This window comes from Vespula vulgaris, chromosome 17 (genome assembly GCF_905475345.1).
Source record: "Vespula vulgaris chromosome 17, iyVesVulg1.1, whole genome shotgun sequence".
Taxonomy (NCBI): Eukaryota; Metazoa; Arthropoda; class Insecta; order Hymenoptera; family Vespidae; genus Vespula; species Vespula vulgaris.
The window spans coordinates 4127420-4141285 of record NC_066602.1 but is presented as its reverse complement, the minus strand read 5'-3'; the positions used below and the strand labels follow the sequence as shown (position 1 = coordinate 4141285).

General features: G+C 36.3%; 1 protein-coding gene across 4 annotated transcripts in view; it reads right to left on the bottom strand.

Annotated features, from left to right (window-relative positions):
- The window catches only part of LOC127069959 (connectin-like), a 224806-nt gene that overhangs the window by 8070 nt on the left and 202870 nt on the right, over positions 1 to 13866 (bottom strand). For all 4 annotated transcript variants that reach the window (XM_051007705.1, XM_051007707.1, XM_051007708.1 and 1 more), the window contains 2 exons: positions 1524 to 1712; positions 717 to 856 (listed from right to left, as the gene is read on the bottom strand). In XM_051007705.1, coding sequence (XP_050863662.1) covers positions 717 to 856; positions 1524 to 1712 — 329 coding nt within the window. The remainder of the gene's footprint in view (positions 1 to 716; positions 857 to 1523; positions 1713 to 13866) is intronic.

Genomic DNA, 13866 nt, shown 5'->3' with positions numbered 1-13866 from the left:
ACGAATTGTTGAAAAAACACGAAGGACCGTGCTCCGGTCAATAGAAAACGCGTCATACTGTAACGCGATAATGCCAGAGGTCGCGTAAAGAAAATAATCCGAGAAAAAATATAAAGCAGCTTCGCAGAAGTTTTAATAACGTCCACCGTATTCATATCTCGCCATCGGGATAATATACGATCTTTTCATTACAGACGGGATATCTTTATAACAGAGGGATTGAAAATTAACTAATTAATCGAAGTAAGAGACGGCTGAAGATCGCTTGTTAATGACGCTGAATATAATGAAGAGATAAATATATATATATATATAAAAGATACGAAAAAAATGACGACGACTACGACTATATTTAATAACAATAATTACTGTTATTACACGATATTCTTAACTCGTATCTTTTAATATCAACAATATTATAGAAACAAAGACAAAGAAAAACATCAAAGCTGATTTAAAATCACGAATACAGCAAGGAGAGAAATAACATTAACGTCGAGTCAAAGCAACTCCAAAATATAATCAGCTCATTATATAGCGTGTACGTGACTATCTCTCTCTCTCTCTCTCTCTCTCTCTCTCTTTCTTCATTTAAATAATGAAACAAGGATCAACCTAATCGCTTTTAATTCAAATTTGTTATCTCCACGTTTGCATATAAGAGACAGAGAATGACGGAGAGAAATATCGACTAAAATTTACTTAGAAAATCTTACCTTAGGCTGAGAATTACTATCCAACCCGGAATCCTCGTACTCTGCACCCGAATCATCGTAACTTTCATTAACAATGTCAGCCAAGTAACTGTTCCCGTCTTCGTTATTTCCATTCTTCGGATTATCAGCCAAGTATGTGTCTAAAAACACACGCGCGCGCGTACACACACATATATATACATAGATCGCATAAACGTATAAGATATCTCAATATATAAGAACCTTTCGAAATAAGGAAACTTATATAACGGTGGGATGAGAATTGGGTAGAAAGGAGTCGAGGGCGGTTTGTGAGAAATATTGTTTGAAACTTTGATCACCTTCGAGACCCATATATCTATCTTTCTCACTTATTTTCTTTCTCTCTCTCTCCTTCTCTTTCTATCGCTTGGCACATAGGGTATCATCGTTGAGAATGAAATTAGAAAATTATCAAAAGATCTTTCCGTGTGCCAGACGACGGAAGGAAAGAGAGAGAGAGAGAGAGAGAGAGAGAAAGAGGATATAATATATATATAACTTCGTTAATTCAATCTGTTAACTTTGAAAGTTTTGAGGCTTCTACCGTCGATCGTTGATACTTTTTTTAAGAGAGAGAGAGAGAGAGAGAGAGAGATAAAGTCGTAAATCAAGGATGTTAAAAGCCGAGATGAAAATTTATAACGTTTCTACGATGCTCTTTGTTTTTTAGGTAAAATTTGAACCATCTCTCTCTCTCTCTCTCTCTCTCTCTTTTTCTTTTCGTACACGTCGAGTCTTAGATAAATAGATGGAAGAGGATGGAACATAACAATAAGTGAAAGTTACCAGGATTTCGCGCGATTTCGAGTTCCTGATTTCTCTCCAAGTCGTCATTGTTGATCTTCGACGTTGCAGTATTATTACTTTCGAGGAAGCAAGTGAGTTCCTCGAGGGCATCCCGTAACTTTGTATTCTTCGTCTCGTTCCTTAGTCCCCAAATCCATGCTAGATTGCAATCGCAAATCAGTTTGTTTCCTGCAACAATATGAGAAACGAAACGAGGATTATTTTTTTCATCTTCTTTTCTCTTTTTTTTTTTTTACTTCGATATCCGCTCGATTTGTTTCGACGCGATCGATATATCGCGTAATATTTAAAATTTTATATTTAAATCAATAACATTCTTTCGTATATTAATTTAAATCCAAATTACGAACGATAGTAATAACGATAATGATAATAATAACAGAAAAAAAGAACAAAGAGCAAAAAACATTCTTCCGATAAAATAAAGCACGAGCGAGAAATTTCAATTCGCAAAGTACTTGCTTAACTCATCTTTATCTCTGGCAAATATTTTAATTGACGGACCACAGTTTCGTCGAACTCGTGGAGGAAACGAAATAAAGAAAATGGAAAGAAAGAGAAAAGGAAAGGAAACGAACTTCGACACAGCGAGGAATTAAATTTTTCATTGGTCGGACTTCTGTCAATAAAGTCTCGTTGATCTTTAATTGAACGGTCGATCGTTACGGACAATTTATCTATTATTAATTAACGAAGTCTTATTGTTATTTAATAAACGAAGACACAAATGGTAACGAGCGGGTGAGTGGGTGGGAAATCTCTCGGCATACGGGATGAGGACTAAGCGGCTTCGAATTTCCAACAAGAGACATCGTCGTCGTACTCGTCGTTGCTACTTATTTTTCATTTTTGTATTTTCTTTTTTCTAATTCTTCTTTATCTATTATTCTTTTATTCTTTTCACGCGCTTTTCACTTCGCCTACGTCGAATACTCGACGTCGAACGATTTTTCCCTTAAAGTGCGAGGAGCTGATATGAAATTTTCATCTTGTTGTTCCGAACGCAATATACCGCCTCTTTTACGGGGGTATATACAACGCTATTTATCCCGAGATAAAAAAAAAGGAGAGGGATAGAAAAGAGAGAGAAAGGAAGAGACAGAAATACGTATAAAGAAAACGGAGAAAAAATACAAAAGAGAGAAAGGCAGAGAGAAACTGAAAGAATCGAATACAGAATAATGCTTATCGGAACTGTTCAATGACTATCTTTAAAGTATCTTGCAATATCTATAATATTTACAAAAAGAATGATATACTTTGGATAAAATTTCATACAGATCTGTGAAACGATAATACAGCAAGAATTTATTGAAAAAAATTGTTAATTAATATCATACGGCCATACACGGTTCATAGGTCCGTCACGTTTATTTGTCTGCGAAAGAGAAAAAGAGAGGGAGAGAGAGAGAGAGAGAGAGAGAGAAATGTTTTCTTAGAAGAAACGAAATTCGTTCGCAATCCAAGAATGTGTTTGATCGACGAAAGTACGAAACTACACGGCAGTTAATAAAAAGGTCGTTTGTCTGCTACGGTTCAACGACAACTAACCAAACAATATCGTTCGGAGATGTTTATACGGGTGAGTAAATCTCTGGATAGAAGGGAAGAGAAGATTATCCAATGTCAATGAACTCTACATTTTTCATATATAGGGTGGGACAATAACTTTGAACGCCTTCAACATCGTCGTTCCTTTTAGCTACGCGGAGAAATCTTTACGGTTCAGAATTTTTCTGGCTTATGAAAGTCTAATAATGGCTATGGATCGGACCGCGACAATAACTTTTTTCGTAGGTGATGGTTTTTCAAACTTTTCGAGATCGTTTCTTTTCTTTCTTTTTTATTTTTAATCGATCGTGTATAAAAAATGCGATTGTACGGATAATCCGTTTTATTTTTAATTCTATTAATATCCGTTCAACTGCGCGCGCGCGCGTGTGTGTAGATAAATCTTAAGAAATTGTTTCAAACGAAATTTTGCAAATCAAACGACACATATGTAAGTACGTTTTTATCGGTTTTCGCGCGAATTCTTTTTTTTTTCTTTCTACCTTCTTTTTTTTATTCTTTGCCCGTTACTTTACAAGGAGAAATCGCTTTTTGATGCGACCTTAAAAGCGAAGAAGATTTTCGCGTAAATCTTTCAGCATTGCCTTCAGGCTCGATTTTAGAAAAGAAATTTTCTCTCAACGCTCTCCATCGATCTATATAGATATACATACATACGTATTGGTTTCTTATACATGGTGTTCCCATGTAATTTAACCATATAAAATAGCTTCTCTTCTTTTTAACGACACGCATATATGTATATGTCTAAGAAAAGAAATTATTGTCCCTTTCAAAGTTGCAAATATTATTATTATTATACGAATATTATACGAATATTATATACGAATATTATTGTTTACTCGAGATCTAGAGGTCATTTTTTTTTATACGAGATAACGTTTCGTAGTGCAAATTAAAACGTGTACAACGATTTGCAACAAGCTTGCTTTTTAACGATCCTGATCCTGAAAATTTGATCTCTAATCCTTTTTTTGCCGAACCGTTTCTCATAATTTTTAGTCGCGTTACTTCAGAATTTAATCATTGAGATACGGTTTATAAAAAATTTTTTCGATCGTTATGCTGTATAATAATTTTTTTCGACGACTCCGGACGAATAGACAAAGAAAAAACAATCTAATAAAAAAAACCCTGTATAAATTCTCGAAGACTCTTTGACGGTAAATTTCTCTCTCTCTCTTTCTCGTCAAATCTGTCTCACTTGAAATCCTCTAGGATTCGTCCTAGGTTATTCTTAATTTAAACGATCTCTCCTCTCTCTCTCTCTCCCTCTTGTATAAATGTGAATAATTTAGAAACGATAACGAAGAACGTGTAGACGTTGAGTTAGTAAGAAGGACGTCGACGGGCGTAACAACGTGGCTATTTTAATTAGTCGTTTAATAATATATTCCGGAGAGGTAGCTCCCTTGCAGTCGACCAATGACCCTTACCCTGGTACCCTTATACCCCTTTCTCTTCGTTCCATCCTCACCCTTACCTTCGCCTTAACCCCTCCCAAACCCCTGCTCCAACCCATCCCATCCCGCACACCCTCTTTCTCTTCACGTTTCTTCCTCACCCTTAAACATTTCACGTTTCCCCATAGTCACAGCTAACCGTAATATACGAGCGGATCTTATAATTAAGGATCTTCAAGGGACATTGCACTTTCCTGCTTTCGTATCAAAATCTTCGTAATCGACGACGGTTGCAATAAAATGATACGTCTTGTACAATGGTATCTAAAAAATTAAAGATGATCTTTCTATTGGTTTTGCCGATTATTGTATGTCTGCTCGAGTGCATGCGTTGTGAGAAATTCTGTTTTTTATATCTCATTTCTATATATATATATATATATATAATAATAATAATAATAGTTAGCGTCTATGGTCGAATCAAGTATTACAATTAAGACGTATCATCTTTAATCGCTTTAATCGTTACTCGAATAATAACAAAGACGATAACAACATTTCGGATTTCCATAGAAAATCCTGTTATTTCGAATTGCGTTTAAACGTCGAGACAATTCGAGCCAATTCTTTCGGTGAAAGGATTACGGTCGTAACGACAGGATTACAATGCTTCTCCAAACGACTATTCGTCTTCTCGTCCATGTGCTTTTAACCCATACTAACACATACCATTCACGGTTCTCAACGTATTTATTTACATACCTAAACAGTTATTGTACGTGGAGTGTAAAGGCAAATACGAGATGTGCCTATATATACGGAGGACGTGCATATATACGTACGTACATATGTATATATATATATGTATAAAAATACGCGTATATATGTGTGTGTACATAGGAGATACACAGAGGATGCCACTATTCCATGCAAGGGTGACTCTAATTTTCTGGAAAATAAAGTACCGACGGAGCGATCTGATTACGGCTGGCAGCACTGCTTTGCATTCGTTTGTTTTATATCTTTGCTATTCTTTTTATTTTTTTTTCCTCTTCTTTTTTCCACTTTTTCTTCCTTTTTTTCCTTTTAGCCGAAAAGAAATACACTCGAACGTAACTCGTCGAATTCGGCAATTTTTGATATTTTCTTATGAAATTTATCGAGGAATATTCATCGACGATAATAATATCGTAGAATGAAAATATTTTTGAAAAACAGAAAGAATCGATTTATTTTTTTTTTTAAACCTTCCACGCGACATACGTAATCTCCACCTACAACGCGAACAAGCACGATGTTTGTTTTTCGGTTTAAATTCTTTCATGCGTTCCGCGTTGTATTTCTTTTTCTTCTTCCTCTTTCTTTTTCTTTTTTTCCTACTTTCCGTCAGCGTAGAAATGAAAGGTTGAACCGTAAAAGAATCGTAGAAACTTTAAATTTCTTTTGTTTCCTTCTCATACGATATTCTTTCATACGTTCAGCATTATTCTTTTTTCACTTTTCTTCTATACTCCATCTTTCTTGCCTCTCTCTCTCTCTCTCTTAACATTTTTATTTATCGGAGCACTCGTTTCTATAAAAAAAACCAACCGGCATCGAAGAAAATTTAGTTTCAAAATCTGAGATAAAGAGTTAAGCATCGATCGAGCGTTTTCGACGGTAAAATTAAAAAAAACAAAATTCTGAAAGTGGAGTTAATCGGTTTTGCCTGCGTGCCGTATTTGACGTATGCGTGTATACATATGTATACGTAGGTAGGAACAAGCGCGAGAATGGATAACACGAAACGTAGGAGAGAACGAGGCAGAGAGAGAAAGAGATATGTATGTGAACGAGGTGAAATAAACAAAAGATAAGCGTTAGAGGACCACGACGTCGACATAGAAAAACGTCTCCTGTATATATGCGCCACAAATGTAACGCAGTCCGCGTAAAGCTTTTCATCGATTCGACCCCGTTATAAAACATTGTTCGCGTTAAAAAAAGAAAAAAGGAAAAGACTCGAGATAAAAGCAATTTTGTGTATGAAAGTCATTATACCGTCATAAATAAACAGATTCGAATGATCGATAAAAAAAGAAAAATTCCTCTTTTGTGCGCGAAAACGATTGTCACCGTAAATAAATGAATTCGAGGGATCGATAAAAAAATAAATTCCCTTGTAAGAGATACGAATAGAAAAAAGAAGAGAAGAATTTTTCGAACGAAGGATCGGTCGGTCGTCGTAAATAAACAAATCTATTCAAATAATCGACAACTACTAACATTTACGATTCAATACTTTTCAACTTATACGCGCTATTCGATTTATGGACCGCATTTGACGATATCGAAGAAAACTCGAGTATGTACGTACGTAGTACATACGTCATCCTTTCAATGTCCGCGATATTTGAAAATTTCGATTTGAATCGAATATTTAAACGCATTCATCGACGGGTCGATCCACGCGCGCACGCGCACGTCGATACAAGAGAATTATTTTCTGAAGGTTTGAAAAGATCATAAAATATTACTTACAAGTTACCAAGTTGTTCATAAAAATTCACACATATCGTACATATTATATACCATTTTCTGTAGTAATAATTTTATACATTTTCTTAGACCACTTTGAGAACGTTCCATGTATTTCACGGCATCCTGTTTATTTATGTATTCGCTTTATCAAAGACGTTCGTTATTTCCCACGAGAGATTTCTATATTTCTCTTTCTCTCCATTTTTTTCTTCTCCGTTTTAATCGACAAATATGATAAATCGACAATATGATTAAGTCGATATTCGGATCGATAAGAAAAATTAGAAAATTACTCCGAAAATTACAATTGTTTTCATCTAATTATTTAATTTTTTTGCAGATCGTTATTTACGGAAATAATAAATTATCCAAAAATATTCGTTCTATAGTTACGTTCATTACTTCTTTTTATTTGCATTCCTCTCTCTCTCTCTCTCTCTCTCTTATTCTCTCTTTCTTTCTCTTTCTCTCTCACAATCTTTTTGTTTTTCATCTATCCTTTTATACTTTACTACCGTCCATTAACCTTTTTCGTAAAATACGTTTTTCCTAGCATTCAATTGCTCGGCTACTCCTCTAAACGTTTTTTTCCCTTTTTTCTCTCTCTTTTTTTTTCTTTCACAGACGTTTTTCAATTTTCCTTCTCGATAAACATCGCGTAAAATACGTCTTGAATTTCGATCGAGACTTTGATTATCTTACCGTCGAGCAGTTCATATTTTTCTTCGGAAGAAAATTGTCTGTGGTAAAGAACAAAAAAATGAAAATAAAAAAGGAGAAATCTCATTCTCGATTTATACAATTGAGTAATCATCGTATCGCAATACGTACAAGTATTTACACGCGCGTGTGATGCGTGTATACGAGCGTGTATCTTTCGACGAAACGTTTTCGACCCGTTATTATTCTTCACGCCACGAAAGTTTTTTATTCGTCGCAAAAACCCACGTATATATCGTACTCTTCGTCCTTTCCGGCCAATTTCGTATAAACGACGAACGTTCTAGTTTCTCCGTTCGCAAAAATGTTCTCTTTCTCTTTCTACACACACGGTATATATATATATATATATATATATATATATATATATATATATATCTTTCTCTCTGTCTATCTCTCTCACTTCCATTTGTTGCAGATCCATCCTCTCGACGATCTGACAACAACATTGGTGGTATCGACAAAACGATCGCAACTTCATTCGACTCTCGACCGACTCTCTTTTTTGTTTCGGTTTTTTTTTTTACTTTTTTCTATTTTTTTGTCTTTTTATTTTTGTTCCATTTTGATAGCGGTAGTTCTTTCTTTCTTTCTTTTTATCTCTCTCTCTGCCTCTCTTTCTTCTTTCACGTTTGTCTACAAAAAAAAAAAAAAACACGTGCACCTATGTACATACGATCGAGCATCCACTGAACGAATCGTTGCTGTCGGGTCAGCTCTTTGACATAAATATATATGTGTGTGTGTGTGTGTGTGTGTGTATGCACATATTATATATATACACACACACGTTGTACGTACGTATGTACAGGGTGACCCACCCAACTGGAATAGGCTTTATCTCCTAAACGGTCGAAAATAAATAAAAATGTTATAGGTCAATGTTAAATCGTGCCGGATGGTGCATAATATTATGCACATAATTTTGCGCACGGATGCATCAGAAAAATGCAGAGTTTCGAGAGTTTGTTTGAAACATTTCCTTGTAAAATCTATTAACGCTATTTTATTATTACAATTTTATTATAATAATAATGATTATTATTATTGTTACAGCTTATTTATTATCTATACTGCGTAATTTTAGATTTGAACTATACCATTTTGAATAGGAAAATAAGCTTGAAAATCCTTTGAAGATATTTCATCGAAACCGCTTGTAATACATACTTGTATACGTACGTAAGTACACACACCTATATACCTTATACACATATCATGGATTTTAAAGCTTATTCTCGATTCCAAATCGCATCGTCCGTTTCCGAATTTGCTATTCGTACAAGAAACTCATATTCCTGGCATTTATACGATCACGATTCCGAAGATTTACTCTTAAGTATTTTGACGACGTATAAATAAAGTTTACGATACGATTCGTTCATTTTTTATCTATGTAAAATCTGTACTTTTCGTATCATCAATTTTACTTTTCGCATAAATTTTTCTAAATATAAATTTAATAAGACGAATCAACTCGTTACGTTTATATTTAATATAGATCTTTGTCTTTACATACGACGATATTTAAATAAATAAATCAATGATCGGTATCGATATAACGATTTATTATATATCCTTATAGATTAAATAATACGTTGTTATAAAATCGCAAACGTTCGTATTCGTTGTTTCAACATCGAACCATGCGGGAACATTTTAACGTTTATCGTCGAAACGTTTTAGACTTAAATTATGTCCAATACGTTAAACATTTTCCGTGCTTAATTAGACTCTAATGAAGCGATAATTAAAATCATACACACGTATGCACCCGCACATGCATGCATATATATATATATATGTATATATATGCAAACGCATATATATATCGCATCGAACGATTCGAGAGTGCAATGAATAATTTGAAAATTTATAATCGTATCGGAATATATGAGATAATAAAAAAATCGACTAAACGAGTTAAACAATTTGTGAATTATAGTTATCAAAGAAAATAAACAAAAATGATACCTCAATTTCGTTATTGCGAATCGAATACACGCATAAAGGTACGACGGTGCACGCGATCATACATCGATTATTACGTAATCAATGATTTTTAATGAAAAATTACGTTTCAAGGTAACGACGGAGGGAGAGAGGTAATTACGATATTTAAGGTATTTTTTTTATTTTAAGGACGAGAAAAAAGGGAACTGAGAAACAAAATGCATCTGTTAATTTTCAACGAACTTTACAGTCGTCATTTTTTTTCTTTTCTTCTTCTTTTTTCTTTTGCCATAAATCACATACGAGATAACTAATTCGAATAATAATCGCCAAAGTTTGATTTTCCTTTATATTCCGGTTGAGCGAAGCGGTGGTCGTTTATAGACGTTGTATACAAGCTTAGAATTTCAAATCGCCGAAACTGACGTCGATTCTATTGTACGAGTTGAAGAGTTACGAGCTATTACTACTATTACCTTACGAGGTATATATTCCGTTTAGAAAGGGAATCAGAGTACTATTTAAATGCCAATTCACGTTACGCTTCTATGATTTTCTATAGAGAGAGAGAGAGAGAGAGAGAGACAGAGTATTTCAAGATACAAAGCGACGTTAGACGTCGGAGTATACGCTAGTAGTCTTAATGGGATATCCTTTGACCGAGCGTATACGAACACGCGCGAAACGTTTACAAATATATAGGGGGCGAGCCAATAAATTTCATCTTCTAAACTATTTTCTTTAGTCATAATATCGAAAAGTATTATATATAAAACTTGGATGACATGGAAGAGTGCACAATGCGATGGCATTTTGTATCTATATCACGTTTTCTTCGTGTAATATGAAATTAGATATTTTACGTAAAAACATCAACGCGAGAAAAAGCAAGAGAGAGAGAAGAGGCCGCAGGCTTCTTCGGGCTGCTATTCCGCGGAGATGCGGGATTAATTTCGAGGATAACGAGGATTTAACGGCGGCCAAAGTTTTCAAAGTTTCAAAGTTCTGAAAGTGCCGCGTGGTCGCGCGGTCGCGAATGAGCGCGCGCGTCCACGCTCACGCAAGAGAAAGGGAGAGAGAGAGAGAGAAAGAGAGCTTGCCGCAGTCACGTGCAGTCGCGCAGAGCTAGGTCATCGTCGTTGGTTACCACCGATGTATAGAGGGACGACGATGGTGGAGTAGCCGGTCGTGGCTGGTGATCGGTATAGAGCGGCTCGAATGGCTCGTTGAGGTCGGAGTTACGTTTGACTTTGCGATTTTCTCATTAATTAAAAAAATCTTCAACGCCGACTCTAAAGTCGAATTCCAGCTCGTTTTGTCGCTTTGCTCTTACGCACGGCCGTTCTTCTTCTCTCTCCAGCCACTGACATCGCTCTACTCCTCCTCTCCGGATCTTTTCTTTCGGCTCTCTGATCTCTCGGATAGATGGTGCTCTTTTGCTCGATTCAAAAGTCAAGAGAGCGAGTCCGCGTGACGACGGTCGAGAGAGGAGAGGGCAGAGGAGAGAAGCTTTTATGATTTCCACGCGCTTAGACTCGAAGGACTTGTCCAAGCTCGGAACTCTTTTTCAAGAGGTTTTTTACTCTCTCTCTCTCCCTCCCTCGCGCCTTACATTAATTTTCTTTTTCTTTAGCTTCTAGTCAGACTTTCTCGTCCGCGAGCAAGTTAAAAGATTTCTGCTTTTTTCCCCTCTTTTTCCTTCTTTTTACTTTTTTTTCCTTTCTTTTTTCTTCCTACTCATTGCCAATCTTGTCCAAGCGTTCGTATAACTTCCTTTTGAATACCAATAACGATAATGACGGTAGAAGACATCGATGAAAACACTACTTTTTTTTTTCTTTTTTTTCTTGCAATTCATTATCAATTTTACTCGAGTTGGTAATAACGGTAATGATAACGATAACGACGATAATGAAGACAACGATAATACGTCGATGAGGAACTTATTGCTTCCGCGAACGACTTTCCGCGCGTGACCAACGTCGGACGGTCGCGAAAAGGGGGAAGTCCGTCTAAAGATGCGATAAAACCTATTTATTCGACTATCCCTTTATCTCTATCGATCGATCTAACCGTCTATCTATCTATCTTTCACTGTCCTCCCTATCTTCTCTCACCCTTTCTTGGATACATATCTTAGTCGCCTATACTTCCGCTTTTCTCTCCCTTTGTCTGTTCTCTCTCTCTCTCTCTCTCTCTCGCTCGCTCGCTCGCTCGTTCTCTCTCCTTCTCTTTTGGGTCACTTTGGGGCACTGGAGGTCGATATACGTCAGGCACAAAGTAATACCACCTGCAACAGCTGCAACAATGGGAGTTCGTGCTGCGCAAGAAGACTGTCAGGCTAAGTTATGTGCCAAGCGACAACTCTGAAAGCGCTGGGCCCTCGTCTAAAATTCTCCAAAATGAGAATAAAATCCATTCAGTCGGAATTATAAGTCGTATGTCTTTTTTTTACCGTTTTTTCTTTTCTTTTTTACTCTTTTTTTGTTTTTTTTTTTTTTAAATTGGACAGCAATTCTCTCCGAGATCGATTCTTTCGCACGTATCTTCAAATCTAAAGCAACCTTTCGGATAAATATATCGAATAAATATATCGAAATATCATACACATTCTCGCGTACACATGCGCGTATGTACGTGCAATTAATTCTTTATTATCTTTCAAACATACATACGTGTGTATATATATATATGTATACATATATATATCTGCCAACACGTATGCACAAAAAGGGTGATATACGGAGATAGAGACGACAAGAGTAATCCGGAGGACACGTAGGTCGATGCAGGAAGGGGTGTTACCGGCAGAGAAGCAGACTACCACGCCTCCGTTCCTAAAATTTCATCCCTTGAATGATTAAAACCTAATATACAGACACGCCTACCTCGAGGGTATGACGAAGGGTACGACGAGAAGCCCTCATCGATGTTTCTGACACTTGCTCTCTTTCTCTCTCCTACACATTTTTTCTCTCTTTTCTCGATTCGAAATTATCTTTCAACGATATTTATCACTATTCTCACATTTGTTCCAACGTAGCTTTTTGTCTCTCTCTCTCTCTCTCTCTCTCTCTCTTTTTCTCCCTTTATTTTTCTTATGCAAACCATGAGGTAACTACCCTTCGAGCAAATCAGCGTAGAATTTTCACGGTCACTGGCTTCAATTTCATCGTGTTATGGTCCGACGGATTCTATGCTAAAGAGAAAGAGAGAGAAAGAAAAAGGGAGAGAGAGAGAGAGATTGAAAAAAAGAGAGAAAGGGAGAGAGATAGTACCGGTAGAAATATCGAGCCATACGCTGAGAAGTTTCTTTTTTGTTACTTGTCGTGTGTCCCAGCCGTGCGGTTCTTGGGATAATTAATCGGTGTCATTAGGCTAATGAGTCCGGGTGAAACCGTGCACGTTCCTTTACTCCTCTCTCCGTGATTGTGTACGTGTGTTCGTACGTACGGACGTACGTAACTTTATATATATATATACATATATATGTATGTAAGTACGTGTGCGAGCAAAACCACGCGATCCGTGAATCAGGGAAAAAAAATGGTCGAAGAATAGCCGGACTCCGCAAAATGCCGACAACGACGACTACGACGAAGACTACGACGACGACGCGCCTATCTTTTATTCGCGTAGAGATATGAGAGAGCTTTTTATCGTTGGTCTTTTTTTTCTTTTTTCTTTTTTTTCCTGTCTTGCCTCTTTCTTTCTTTCTTTTCTTTTACCTATGTATTTGTTTATTTATTTATTCGTTCGTTCGTTCGTTCGTTCGTTCGTTCGTTCCTTTTTGCGTCCCATTATTTGCCTTCTGTTCGCCGAGGGACAGTTTCCGACTACTAGCGTATCTCGGATATTTCGACGAAATTCGAGGGTTCGGATTAAAGCGGAGCAAGAGGAGAAGGAGGAGGAGATCGAATTTAGCGTATTTTCAATATGTTCCGGTACGAAATTGGGTCGCTTTTATTCCTTCATTTTTCTTCCTTTTTCTTCATTTCTCCTTTCGTTTCTTTCAAAAATTTACCTGAAATATTTAACGAGTTAAAGTTTTCAGCGCAACGGGCACGACTACCGTAAAAGTTCTTGTTTTCCTTGTGTGTGTTTTTTTTTGTTTTTAATCTTTTTCCTCTTTATTTTCTTTCCTCTCATCTTCC